At 37.7% G+C, this 15,095-nt stretch overlaps 1 protein-coding gene across 3 annotated transcripts in view; it reads right to left on the bottom strand.

Annotated features, from left to right (window-relative positions):
- The window catches only part of SH3KBP1 (SH3 domain containing kinase binding protein 1), a 231,594-nt gene that overhangs the window by 3,190 nt on the left and 213,309 nt on the right, over window positions 1–15,095 (bottom strand). For all 3 annotated transcript variants that reach the window (XM_074158570.1, XM_074158585.1, XM_074158578.1), the window contains 5 exons: window positions 14,022–14,107; window positions 4,458–4,567; window positions 3,033–3,158; window positions 1,462–1,733; window positions 6–69 (listed from right to left, as the gene is read on the bottom strand). In XM_074158570.1, coding sequence (XP_074014671.1) covers window positions 6–69; window positions 1,462–1,733; window positions 3,033–3,158; window positions 4,458–4,567; window positions 14,022–14,107 — 658 coding nt within the window. The remainder of the gene's footprint in view (window positions 1–5; window positions 70–1,461; window positions 1,734–3,032; window positions 3,159–4,457; window positions 4,568–14,021; window positions 14,108–15,095) is intronic.

Below are 15,095 nucleotides of genomic sequence, written 5' to 3'. Positions count from 1 at the left end.
AGTACCTGCAATCGTAGACGGATCTTCTTTTCTTCATCCAACTCAGACAGCAACTGTTTAATCTCTTTTCTGTTAAAAGAATGCAAAAAAAGCTTGGAATGGAAACAATTAAACTAGTAAAATACAGATGATCACCTTCTGGAGACATTTTTCCCGATTCACTAGTTACCTTTTTTCCTCTGAACAACTTATTAAAGTCAGTATACCCTTGTATACTATATGTTATACAACAGAGAAGTAAGACTATCTATACAAAGACAGCACCCGCCCACACCCCATATTAATGATTAATACATTTCCTTCTAACAGCCCCGCATCCAGAGACTTTGCTCTGGACTAGCTCAGTCAACACTCTATCAGCACCCAGTTGCCTTTTTTGCAATTCAAAACGTAGATGGACTGGCTGTTGGTGGCTTATAGGAACTGGCAATAGAAGCTATCCACATATTTCAGCCACTTAAAAGCTGCTTATGCCAGCAACACAATGTAACCTTCAACTTCATTTATAAGGCTTAATGATCCCAAATATGGATTTGCTGTCATCCTTCTTTGTTGGGAAGGGGAACATAGCTATAAGGAGCAGACATCTTCTCATGTGATCTCACCTTAAGACAGAAACCAGTAGGTGGAAGCAGCCCATGCAAGAAGGGCCGAGGAGAGCAGAGGAGCAGGGCTCAGCCTAAGAGGCGAAGCTGAGGGGCTCACTGGCTAGATCCAGCTTGCACCATGACCATCTTCTCCCAAATTCCCCGCACACCTCTGTTCTGCCACAGTGTCTGCACGCTGCTTTCCCTTTTTGCTTTCCTGCCTGGGCTATGCACGACTGACAATGTAAGTGAAGGTTTAGCTTCCAAAACATTAAATATTCTCAGGAATAGCAAAAGCTACATGCCAGCCCCAATTTCCTCTAAGAAATGAGCAGCTTAAAGAAAATAAAGATGCTCAACACTAAAAGAGTAAGATTTGGGGTTGTAAACACAAAGGTCTTCAAATGTCCTAATCACAATTCAATTACTTCTGTAAAACAAGCTTCCTGGGAAAATGTGGTAATTGATTTAATAATTTTAGGAACTTGTAGTAATTTGTACTACAACTAGAAAAAATGCACCCCTTTATTAAGATCAATGCATATGAGTTCCCAAATAGTTATTGGCAAATAAAACAACATAAGGACCTTATTCACTGCTTATAGCGTGGTAACTTAACTATTTCAACACCCTATAGACATCTGCTTATGTCATAACACAGGAAAACAAAGCTGGTACAGATGGATAGTGCCAGTCTTTTTTATTGAGCTGCTCACCTCGAACGTGTTCTGTCAGGAAAGTAGACGAAAGTCACTCACAAACACAAAGGCAAATTGTGCAGAGTAACATACGTGAAAGCAAGCTCAAGAAGAAATTGCCACCACTATGCATGAACGGATGCATCCCACCTACAGTTGTGATTTGCAGTGCTTACTTTTGCTGGTCTTTCATGGTTTCAATGATGGTTCTTAGCTCCTTAATTTGTGTTCTCAGCTCCTCCAGGGCAGTCTGACCTTGGCTCAAGTGCTCAGTCTTTGGCTTTCCTTCAGTACCGAACAGGGATGGGGAATTTGACCTGTGGCCTGTTGTTCCCATAGCAATTGAGTGAAACCCAGGTGACGGTGAAGGGGATAGTGATGGTTGTACATTACTGCCACTAGCCAAACCTCCTGGTTTTGGAGGCAAGGAAGTTTTATTATCAGACACCTGCAACAAAAAGAATAACATTTAATGTCTGGAGAAAGCTTTATGAAAATCAGACCTCTAACAAATATTAAGTATTTTTCTGCTTTTTTGGCCAAAGCATGATAAAAATAACAAATAGTCACTATCTTTCTACATGTACATCAGAGGGGCTCTAGTTGGGATGCAGAAGTTCAGACAGCCTCTGTAAGACTTTCCACAGTTGCTACAATCAGTCAGCAACAAGCTTTTGTTGCTGTTCAAGCCACTCCAGTGGCTTGAATGCTTGACTTCATGACCCTAACAATATTCTTTTAACATTTTATATACATATGTGTGCATGTGTGAGCAATGTGTACGTGTAATCTTTCATGAATAACAATTCTTATATCAGTAGATGCAAGTTTCCTTTGAACTGAAAAGAGACGTCAGGCTGAGTTCAAACCTGGAGCAAGTGAGCAAGGCATAACTGGAGTCATCCAGAATGAACACTTTATTCCAGAGTTTAACTGGCTGTCAACATCAAAGCCTAAAGCAGATACTTTCTGATAGCAGTCGTCTTGTTTTACAGGAACAATATCTACATCCTTGCCATATCAACGCATAATTTACGAATGTTGGCCCAAGAGCATTCCTTAATGCAAGTGCTCCCAGAAGAGGGAGCTATATAGCAAAACATTGTCCTTATAACTTGATCACAGAAGTGCATGACTTCATCTTTCAAATACTTTTGTTGGACTATTAGAATGTAATATCTGTATTATTAAACATATCCTTATCTACTAAAAAATAGCTCCAACCTCTAAGGCCTGATCTACATACTCCTTCTCTAATATTTGATTATCTTATAGTTTTCTATCAATATACAGTAAGAATGGCACAAGCCTACAAAATGAATACAATTATACCAGTATAATAAGTGATTATACATGCAAATCTAAATTCACATACTATTAGAGTTGTACTTTCTCTGCTTACAGACTCTTCTAACATAAACTCAATTTACAGCTGTAAGAAAGAATCTTAGTTTCTAAAATTTATTTCTCTGTCTTCTCCAATTCTGTGAAATGTATTTTTAGAATCCTTCACTAGAAGGATTTTTTCACAGTATGGTTATGGAGACATTTTAACTGTGCAAATCACTTTTGACTTGGATTTCAAACAAAGAACAATCTTTAGTAACCCCTATCATTTTAAGCTTCTTTAAATGGCCAGTTACCAGGTGATTGTTGTATTAAAATTTAAAAATAAATATTTGAATACTGCTTTCGAAAACAAAGATGCATGTGATAAGGTTAAGCAGAGATATTCCAGTTAACTTACTTGTGATATTGTAACAGTTCTTGATTTCCTTGACACTTCAATAGTTTTGTGTGTAATGGAAACATGTTCTTCCTTATCTTCTTCAGGACTTGGTGAGTCAAAGAAATCGGGGCTTGAAAGGGACGACTATGTAGACAAACACACACACCCCAAGAGAGGAAAACAAAGCAGGTATTTTCATTGTACAAGAATTTAACAAAGGAAGAAGAAAAGCATTTATGTGATGACTTCTTTTAGTTCTCATTTTCAAAATTACAATACTTAAAATCATTGTTTTCAATGCTAGAGTGCTTTCAAAGCATGAAAAATATGAGATATACCTAAGAGTTGGATTCAACATTAATTTATGTCTTTGCATTGCATTACATCATAAGATGAAAGCACCCTCCTATTCTCAAGAAGAGCTGTACCTGACTTGGCTAGGATGTGCTGTGGGGGATCTGTGCTGTGGGGATGCCAGCTCTGCCCCCTGGGCAGCTCTGCCATGGCTTTGCTCAGCGCAGGTCTCATTTTGCTGGTCCTCAGAGGACTCGCGCTGCTGCCCGTGCCCAATGCTGGCCTTGCAGGGCTGCCTCTTTCTAAAGGTGCAAACAGGGAAGATTCTTTCCACCCCTGTTCCTTTCTCCAGAGACTTGACAGGGGAAGAAAGACCTTTGAACTTGCCTTTTATGTTTCTATATTTATCTACATAGTCAATTTTGAAAGCTTTCTTTTTTGAGTTCTATTAGTTTCACAATAATCCTTTTTGTTTCCCTCCACTTTGTTTTTCTTCAGCAACATGAACACGGGCAACCATCGTTAGTTGCTCTCATTCTGATTCCAGAATGGAAAAAGCACAGAAATGAACAAAGCCCAAATCCCACAGAAAAGGGCATTAAAAAAACTAAGCTGTGGTTTCCGAAGTATAGTTTATGAGACCAACTTGTCTAAAGATAAAGAGTGACATTTATATCACCCTTATATTTACAATTGTGAGCTTAATGAGAAGAAACACATGGTGGCTCAAGGAGAGCTGTTGAAGGCTGACAACAATCTGTCCTCAAAATCTGGTAGTGTCCTAGAGAAACCAAGGGAAGTGCTTCTTTTGGGAAAGACTTTCAAAATCCTTAATACTTAGCACAAACAGGCTTATTCCAAAGATTTTTATAAGGATTCTTCTGGCCTTAGTCATGGTTGGGAAGGAATACCTAGCACCCAAATAAGGGGGTACAAATCTTGCAAAGGAGGGAATGTTTTACACATCAGTATTCAAAACACTGGCAGCCTTTTGATACTAATTTTCCTGAGCTGCATCTAAATGCTTCACTGTATGTGTGAAGGAATGGCAGTGTAAACGTAGTAAAAACACCAGGGAACAAAAATGGGAGGAGAGAAAAAAAATCAGAAAAAAAAAGAAAAAGAAAAAGAAAAGGAAAAATAACTTACAGACGTGAGAGACTGGGAGGGTGGTCGCCTGCCAGTAGCTTTTGGTCTGGTTGTAGTTGGATGATTAAGCTTCTCAGCAATTGGTATTACAGAGTCAAAACCTTCCAAGTCTTAAAAATAAAATAGAGTTGATTTGGTTTTCTGGCAATTGTCCTCAAAGGGAAAGAATCACAATTTTTTTCTAATTTCAAAGAAATCAAATCCCATTTTCCCCATTGTATCATAGTGTTCTGCACACGTTTAGGCACCACAATGGCACTTAAAAAAACCTGGAAGTCAAAGGCAGCTGTAATCCAGTTAGCCTTGCCAAGCACAATTACTCTTCCATCTGAAATACAATAAAGCAGAGGGGGAACGTGTGAAGGAGCCCTTGGCTTCGTTTTCGACATAGTGAAATCTAAATGACAACATGGGTCCTATGGCATGGAACAAACAGTTTCAAAATTTCCATCTTGCTATTAAAGGAGTCAGTAATTTTTCTTCCTGAATAATTGGAGACATAAGACAGTGCATACGTTGTCTCAAGAACTGTACTCTCAGTGCTGCACCTGCAGCAATTGCTTAGGGGTGCACAGAATGAGAATGATCGAGCTGGAAGTGATCTGCAGGTTCCTGGACACCTGCAGCTGGAGGCAGCATACCTTCCAGTAGCTACAGGGAGAGGAATATCTCCAGTAGTCCAGAGGTTATGGTAAGCAAAAACTCCAACAGGCTCCTGAAGCTGTACACAGCCCGACAAACAAGCCTGCTAGATTGCAGTATCGACTGCCTTCATGGCTAGTGAAATGCATTGGGGAAGTGTTTACTGCATCCAGCCACGAGGTAGCATGTTTATGTGAAAGAACGATGTGAAGGCTGAAGGAATACTGCAGCTTGTGATTACATGTCTGAATCAAATGGCTTAACACCATTCATCTATTTTTATGGGTTATATCAGTTTCACTCACGTCCGTTTCAGAATGCCCTTCTGCATATGTTAAGCAGAAATGAGTCAGAAAACACACAAGAGGTACTTTAGACAAGATAAATCAAAATTCTGTAAAATTACTTTCAGACATGAATGAAATACTGGAATGACCTTCATTATTCAGAGCCTATTTTTCATTGCACACATGTAGGAAGGAATAACTTTTAAGTTAATAGTTATATATATTGGGCACTTAATTTTCAGAACTGTTACAGAACAATGAATATCTGAAGATCCTGCTTTGTTGCTGTATTACAACCATCGTACAAAATTACACAATGGAAAAACAAATGAATTAATGGGCTCGCGCAATAAGCTATATGCACTGAAGGACACTTAAACTGATTCCAAGTACTCATGATTTGGCAGCTAGGAAGTAAATGGGATCGGACATTCCTTATTCAGCAATATTCTTCCATCTCTGGGAGACAAAAAAAGAAGAAAAGAGACCCCTTTCAATAGCCCTAAAATAGTCTAAGGTTATTCACCTCCAAATACCACTCTATTTTTGGAGCAACTCTTCCTATATATAACCAGTGACCCCACTGTCCTCTACCAGGTATTTCTCTCATTGCTTTTTTATTGACTGCTGCAACCTATGTCCAAAGGTAGGTCACCCAGTCTGTCAATGGGAACTTGACAATCCAAAGCCTCAACTGTACTCAATGTGTCAGGCGAAGCTACAGTATTTTTAAAGTGAAAATGAGCTAAAATTAGAAGACTGCACAAAAGCTGTCTGGAGTCCTACAGAGCTTCAGGGTTTCAGAAGGGGAGAAATGGGAGTAAAAGTTTATTTTCTGGGGGAAAAAAAGCAAATGTAAGAGCTGGTTTCTAGCAATATCCACTTTGAAGCTGACACATGAGATAGCAAAATCAATTGCTTAAGATCACACAGCAAATCAGTGCTGTATTTTAGTACATTGTCTTTGTTTTCACCACTGTGCTACTTTGTTATATTGCACAGCAAGAACATATTGCTATCAAAAATATACACTCATCTATAAACCTGTGAATCTCACACACACAATGGAAGCTGAAGCAATGCTTCCATTTGTCCCAGCCACTCTTTCCCAACTAACTGTTTTCACTAATTTTTTTCCTGAGCTAGTTATAATCCAGCTCATTTTCCAACTGCGTGTGCCCAGCCACACAAATTCCCATGCTGAAGGAAGGATCAGTATCAGTACCAGAGGACTGATACAAGCTGCTAAAACTGGGAGGAAGAGCAGACTACTGCTCTTCAAGCAGTAGCAAAGTGGCTGAAGTGATCTTGCAGCCTAGGAAGGCTCCAGTGCATGACTTCCCCCTCTCTGTGTTGCCGCTTCTATGGTAAATGTCACTGTCCCTTCCTCTGTTCTTACAAGAGAGAAGTATCTACACTAATACGGAAAACAATCAATGAAGAAAATAGCAAAGGCATTAATTCAATGTGTTTCTTTCACTTAAATAAAATAGTAATTACCTAGAGTTTTATGTTTGATCAGAATAGTTAAATAATCGTGTTTAAATTGTAAAACGTATTGATATACAGAGAATGTATGAATTTGTCCTTCAGACCCATAAGGACTTGCAGATAAAATCCGCTCCACGCATTTTATGAATACCATGAAAGATGAAGATTTCTGTGCAAAGCTTCTATTATCAAGAAATACTGAGAATCCTCCATTTTTTCCACTTCTCAATGCATTTCTGGCAGCTAAAAAAATAAACTAAAGCAGCCTATACCTGCACTGAATTTAAAAAAAAGAGCCGAGCAGAGATTGGAAAGGCTCCATAGGTAAAATCTGATGCCAAACTAGTGAAATTACAACCATTCAGCTGATACTATAAATGAAATTCTATTTAAGTGTAAGGGACAACACTTGGTACAATGCTAAAATAGTAAGTCCATTTCCAGTACTTTCATACGCCCTTTATCCCCTCCCTGCTTGTTCTCCTTATTTAGATGTGGTTCTCGCTTTCAAATCCATTCTGCATCTAAAGTTATCACCACTTTCCACGGTCATCACCTGTGAGATACTCATTCAGGAAAATTCCCATATAGTAAACTGGTAAAGAAAATGAGAAACACAACCACTCAAGAGACCTCTGCCTTGCTGTCATCTATACAGTAGATTCAGTAATGGATTCACTTATACTGTTTTTTAAAAAAAAACTGGTTTTGGCGAATGGAAAGCAAGGTTAGTTATATGGGTGTGACTATATTGTATTCACTGAGATCATTAAATGCAGAGATTTGATTTTAGTTTGTATTTCTGTAGCTATTAGAAATCCAGAACTTAAATTTACTTAATAAGCAAAATGTAAAACCTTCCTGAGCTGGACCAAATGGGATGTCATTACAAAGAAAGAAAGACTCTCTTAAGATTTGGGTAATGCACTTCTAGCAGGAGGGCTCCCTGGCTGCAGGGTTACTGTGTTCAGGAGCATAACAGTGAGGTGCCAGGGAAGCCTGCCCCGCATGGTTCTTTGCTTTGGAGGGAAACAGCTTAGCTCACCGGGCTTCCCAAGACAGTCACTGGACAGCTGCCTTTCCTAAAGTATACAATTATCTTTTCCCATTTCAATCCTGACTTTTATCACTTTAATAGCTGAATGGAGAAAGCTGCCATAATGAGCTTTGCTAACCACTTGCTGGTGCCCTCATAAGGATTTTATTTTTAACAATTCAGAAGATGCCAAGAAAGAACTGAAAGGTCAAGAAAACTGAGCTAGAAGAAATGGATATGCTGTTTTCAGGCACCTCAACTTGACACACATGGAGAATGATTTAAATTTCTGGTTTACTGCCTTTTTCTGGGCCCTCCAAGGCAAGAGACCTAATTATTTTACGTAATGGACCATTAACATATCCCTGATTACAATATTTACAATTCACAACTATGGTTATGGGTCATTTTGATTCACTAACATAAATATTACAACTTAGCTCGGGTAATTCTGCTCCTTCGCTTTGCTCTATTAAAATGAGCATGAACAGCAGCACAAAAAGAAAAAACTGGTTTAGGCAGATTTTGATCTTCATTATATGAGTCACATTTTGTCCTCCAACCCTTATATTTACCAGAATTTTCTTTTTTTTCCAACTTTTACTCTATGCCTTCAGGCAAAATAATTATAATGTCTCACAGTATAACAGCCTGTGATTTAAAGACAAACCCACTCCATTCTACAACCTTTTAGTGGAAAGATTCTCCATCTTTTTCCCTAGTGTGGTCCAAATCTTATTAAATCACTTTTTATTCCAGTCAGAGGCACAGCAATCACAAATATGAGCACGTAACAGGTCTAGAACAAATGCAAATACAACTCAAGGAAACACAATATACTGAAGATTTTTGTTTGTTTGTTTATTCGATATTTTCAAGTAGGGTATTTTTAACTACCCTTCCAGGCAAGTTAACACCAGGCTTGGGAGGAGGGACAGAAAAAGAGTATGGCTAATAATGTGAGTTCAGCCAGTTCTCCGTGGTCCTCCAGCAAATACTCTGAAGATTACAGTCTCAGGAAATGCTGAAAAATGGACTCATGTTAACCAGCTTTCAGGGAACCTCTTAAGAAAATTTGCACCAACACTATATGTTTCAGCAGGAAGACATATGTGCTTTATGTTAGTGCTGATGAAGATTATTAACTGCTTTCATAAATACTACGCAAAATGTGTAAAGAGCCAAGAAAAACATTAGAAAGATGCATCCACTTGGCTCTGTGTGCGAAGCGCCTGTGCAGCGCAGTCTTTTTGCAAAGCACAGAAATTGCTTCTTGTGTGGATTAACTGAGCATTTCCACAGTAGATACATTTTTTTTATTTCTTTGTGGCTTATTCTTAAATCACTTTGCCTAAATCCATACTGTTTTAAGTGTTAGATGATTTCAAAGCAAGCCTATTTTGGATAGAAAAGTCTTGTTTCAGGATTGCAGGACTCCAAAGTCTGTGTATATATATTTTTAAAAGGCTTAGGATTGCTCCTGATTTGCAGAAATAACACAATACTGATAATTAATTGGAATTATTCAGTAATTTTTGGAAGCATTAGTTTTTGATTGAGTAAGCTATTATATATACTAGATGTTTCTGACATTGCACTGGCCCTCAGATGTAACAATTCTTTATGAAATTAAAAAGAAACACATGACCTAAAAAAAAGTCAAGTTATGCAATAAAGCATTAATTTAAGCTGTTGAAATCAATGTAATTCTACATAAGGACTATTCTTCTGTTGGTAGAACAGGGCTTACTTTCAGTGTAGCTTATGTTGCTTTAGAAGCATTTTAAACTAAGCTTAAAAAGCCTTTCTCAATCCAGAACAGTCAGTACATGAGACTTTTAACAGATTACTGTTAAACAGATTAAGTTACTGTTACTTTAATAGTAACTACTTTGATTTAATCACAGCAATACTGGAGACAGTGTCTTGGGCGATGTAACCGTGCACTTTTCACTGGGAGCCAGTGAGCGCTCTTCAAACTTCTATCTTACGTTTTGTTGGGATTTTTTTTCTCTTTCAGACTAGAGAAGCATCCTAGCTTGTTGCTAAATATTTTTTGTTTTGTAACATGTAAGGACATCACAATGAAATATATGTATTAAACTCTGCGGTGACACCATCTGTCTGTAAGAACCACAGAACAGATGAACTGCACACGCAAACTCTACATGTCACTTCTGTCACTAAAATTTCTTATAGTACAACAAAATAAACTATAGTGATTTTTCATTTCAATGTTATTGTGCAAGATTTTCTGTCACAGCACACTCAATTTCAACTTCTAATTAAAAAAAAATCTGTAATAGCCATGTATACATTAGGTATTCTACAAAATACTACTTTTTGTATTTGTTATGCATTGTCAACTAAAGCAAAGACAGGACAGAAAAGAAATGGAAAAAAAAAAAGCCTTACCCTCATGAAATGAAGAAGAGTTACCCATGGCAAAGAGATGTAAGTAGGAAAAGCTGGATGAAAGATGTGTGGAAAGGAAAGTAAAGGCATCACTGAAAACAGGGAAAAAGAAAACAAAAGAAGAAGTGAGGAGGAATGGGGAATGGTTCTTCTTAAATAATATATTCTCAAGGCTAGTTTTCCAATGGTTTTTGTAAGGGTTGTGGAAAGAAGAAAAGGCACGAACAACAGTAGTAATAGCTGCCATTATATCTACCATCAGTGGTGATGTTGCTGAACAGGACTTGCTCTTGTCAGTACAGATTGCAAAATTGTAATCAGTGCTGTATTATCATCAAGAAATTTAAATGTCAAGTCACAACTCTGCAGAACATACTAGTGAAATCAAGCCACACGCTAACATCTACATAAAAAATAACTTTTTATGTATGCAACTGACAGAACGTTATGTACAGTACTACACATCACCTCAGCCTTGCTCAAGCATTTGTGACTTTCCTGATTGGGAAAGCTGACTGAATGTTTTAAAAGGTGTTTTTAAAGTTGTAGGGTTTTCTGGCTAGATAACACTGATCCACTGGTGAAATATTACTTTAGAAAATAAACAGAGAAATGTTATTTCCGAAACAAGCAATGTCTAACACACTGTTCTAGAATAGGGGACCTAGACAGAATACAACTTTTGAACCTGGATTCCCCAATTCCCCTCTGCATATTGCTTCTTAACTGTTGATGGAATTACTAATATTGTTGCTGATCACTTCTTTGTTTTTTTGGGAGATGGCATATGGAAGGACCCTGCACTTTTTTCTCCTTTGTCGTAAAGGTTTTGGTCTCGTCATGATAAAGAAAACGAACTAACTTAGAAATCCTTAAAATGGTTTCACAGAATGGGATGCTGCTCTCCATCCAGCTTTAGTATGGTTTGCTTTTATAACCAAAACTGTCTCTCCAGAGCTTTTGTACATCCCTCTGCTTTGAAAGAAAGAGTAAGAGCTTTAGACTGGCTAGAGGACTGAGAACATGACAGCCATTATCCGGGTTAACATGGCTAGTGCAAAAAAGCCAGAAGAGTGCTGTATTATTCATTTTCAGTCGGCGATTGACCATCAGTACTTCGTGTAAGCATGAAAGAGGGTGAGGCAGCTTGCAGCTGATGGCTGCTGTTTCCCCTGTCCTCTCCAAAAGCTCATAGTGCCCGGGAATGGCTTTGGGGCTAGCAGAGGAATAAAGAGGAGACCAGTAACCAGAATGATCATACACCCGAGCTGCTGGAAAGGCCATTTAACTGCCATTTTCTTCAAAGGCTACCGTTAAGCACCACCTTGTCTGTCACATAGATCCACTCTAATTCATTGTGTATGTTTGGATAACTGAAAAGACATCATACGGTAGATTTAATCAGGTCCATTTTGACTGGAGGGATGAACCTCAGAGAAGCTGAGGCTCTCCTCTCCACAGAGTACCTGACACTGGGACAACACTCGTAACACATATCACAGCTAAATATTATCTGGATTCACACTGTCAGTGTTTTGTAATACACTGGACAACTCCACTCACTCACCCATCATTTTTACTAATAACTCATTTAGCCACAAGATTTCTCCAACCCATTCTTCTCTTTGTAAATAAAAAAAAATAATCTAACACATTTACCATAAATCTTTCTAATTACACTGCCTACAAACTGTCCTGAACGCCAAACCTCTCCTCAAAGCAAAAGACATTAATTCACAGTTTTGGCTTATTAAGTTTTAATTTATTGCTCTACCCTCTCTAAAAGGCTGTTTATTTCTTTAACAATATTTTACATGAGCCGTCAAAAGTCTCCTGAAAATTTATAACAGTTATGATCTTTGGGTCAACTTTTATTCCAAAATCATAATTTATTTCCTTTTTTTTTTGTTTTAATGAGTTGTCTAACAGGCTAGAATGACATGATTTGCCCTTGTAAATGCCATTCTAGTTTGACCCTATCAAGTTATACTTATCTAAGTATTCACACTATTTTATCCTTGGGCTCAATAGGTTCCCCTTGTTAGTGGTAATAGGAGGTCATTAACTAAACCCTTTGCAATGTGTGTGTGGTTTGGTTTATGGACTCTTGCTGGCTCCTATTATCCATTTAAAAAAACCAACCAACCAAACAACACAACATTTAAGTTCTGGAAATGAACAAAAATTATTATAAATCAAATTTCCTACCTAACCTTTTACAGGTTGTTAAAAAAAAAAAAAAAACCAAACAAAAACCCCAGAAAAAATACAAAACACTCAAAGCTTTTATCTTGATATTGATTCCAAGGAAATTAGCACAAGGGTTAAAAAAAGTTTACTTCCATCACACCGCTATATGCTATTTGCAGTCACAGCTTTAGGCTTACATGTTTTGAAGCAAATTTGTAAACATGGGTAACAAACACTAAATGGTAGAATTTGACTGCATTTTCATACCATCCCCTATTATTAATCCCTACAATAAAAATGTTCATGCAACTTATCACAAGCTTCTATTTTTCCATGTTTATCCCAAATGAAAATCTAGGAAAAACATACCACTTTCCTCTCCAGAAGAATGTTACTATCACAAACCATGGCAACAGCAGGTTAAAAAACAGCGGACATATGGATGCTGAAAAGCTCATAAACCTATGTGAAATCGATTTTGCATTTTATTGTTACATGGCAATTAAAAACCATCTATAACTCAAAGCTCTGCTTCCAAGTCCTAAGAAAAGGCAGGTTTGGCTGTTGGAAGTATGTCTTTTACAGAAATGTTTTACTAAAAAAGCAGTCTGAGTAGAAACCACCGCACCGAAATAACATTTAATGCCACCAGCAAAAGGTAGCAACGCTTACACATTTAAGGTACCCTGGTTCTGCCTTTGATAAAAACAGGTCTCCCGCGGCACAGCTGCGACTGTGGAGGAGAGCGACGGCAGCAGCTGTCGGTGGCAGATTTCTAAGCAGAGGTAGAAAGAAGATGGCTGTCGCAGCTTTTGCTTACAGCCCTGGGACAAGAGTCAGAGCACCTCGCTTTTCAAGAGCCACTTACTGCAGCAGCCACCCCAGCAAACGTCTCTCCTGTGCTGCCAACTTGAGAAGGAAGGAGGGTGAGAGAAGATAGAAAAATAAGCTACTGTCACTCCTTTCCAGGTGATTTCCCGATTAAACTGTTCGTGTTGCAGGAACACATTTATTACTTTCAAGAGAAATTTAGACTGCTTTTAATTGGTGTTTGCAGCAAAATTTATTAAAATTGGCCTCAATTGGGTCCCGATTCCTTTCTATTGGAAAGTGTAAAGATTACTAACTGCACCAAACCCACAATCTTTTGCAGCACTAAAAATATGGCAGCACTAATATTACATCTATTAAACAAGTATGACTTATTATCGTTGGCCTTCTCACTTGTCTCAAACTTTTAAACAGAAATAACATAAGCCCTCCCAAAATAGCTCGCCATTCCATGTTTCCTTTTAAAATTCTTTTTAAACAGAAAACCCCAACAAAACTTTTTTAAGTGAAGCAGAAATGATCCTTTAATCCTGCAGTTAAAATTTGATATAAATGCACACACATTCATTGCCAAATCCTCAATCTGCCTTTTGGATCATAACAAAGTCACTAAAAAGCAGAGATTTACACCATAAATTTCTTAGGCAAACTATTAAAAATACTATAACTTACCGATGTCATTGCTTCTTTCAGAGGAGTCTTTCTCTAGAGTGCCGGACACTGTACTGCCCACTAATTCCACTTTTGGACTATCACTCCTACATTTGGATCAAGAAGAGGAGATATTTTATTGGAGTTTTTTTGTGTGGGTTACAGTAAATTGATAAATAAATTGCAATTAATAATGAGAGAGGGAAATATTCTTCCTTTGTAGCACCAGAGTAATAGCAATGTGTCAGAGAGCAATCTCCAGTAAGAAGACATGCTGTATGGATTAACCTTATCTCATTTCTCCTTAACACCTGTCAAAAAAGCCTATTTTAGACACTGTAGCGTCCTGAGTAATTCTTCAGATGTTCACAGCATCTCAACACGAAGGAAATGTAAGGGCAAAGGGATATCCTTCAGCATCTTATTTGTAATTGTTTCTAATTAATTGGCTTGCATAAACCATAGCAATGGGAGATCCAGAATACTGCAGAAAGGGAGAGAACCTCAAGCTAGCATTGTGCATTTCAGCAGTTCCTAGCATTTACTCATAAATGCAGCTCTTCCACCAAAAGAATATCTTTATTTAGAAGATTTATTTATGCATGCTGCTTATGAGATTAGACTACGAATATTGTTTCCACAGGTCCAAAGAAACAAGATCATCTACTCTGTCTGAAAACGTCTTTGGAATAGCCAAGTGTCAAGAATTGTGATACTTTATACAGAGGAACTATTTTTAAATCAAACAGGAGCTCAAACATAAGCAACATGATTATTTTTTCTTCGTAGAACTTTATATCCCACAACTACTCAAGTTTACTAAAATAATTTGACTATTGAAACAATTAATTAAAAAAAAACAGTGGTAGGCGAGTAGCTTGCCATTGCGCAGGTCACACAGACAAATCCCTGTAACATTTACTGTGATAACAACTGTCCAATTAATGCAATAATTACCATAATTATCTGGCCAACTAACAAATATCATAGTTTTTCTGCAATGATTATTCCCAGCATAGTGCTGTAGCATTTATGATATACGTAAAGTACCCAAATTATGGGTAAAAATATAGATCTGTCTCTGAAACAACCCAG

Source organism: Numenius arquata, chromosome 1, assembly GCF_964106895.1.
Source record: "Numenius arquata chromosome 1, bNumArq3.hap1.1, whole genome shotgun sequence".
Taxonomy (NCBI): Eukaryota; Metazoa; Chordata; class Aves; order Charadriiformes; family Scolopacidae; genus Numenius; species Numenius arquata.
Note: the sequence above shows the minus strand (reverse complement) of the source record. Positions and strands in the feature narration are given on the sequence as shown.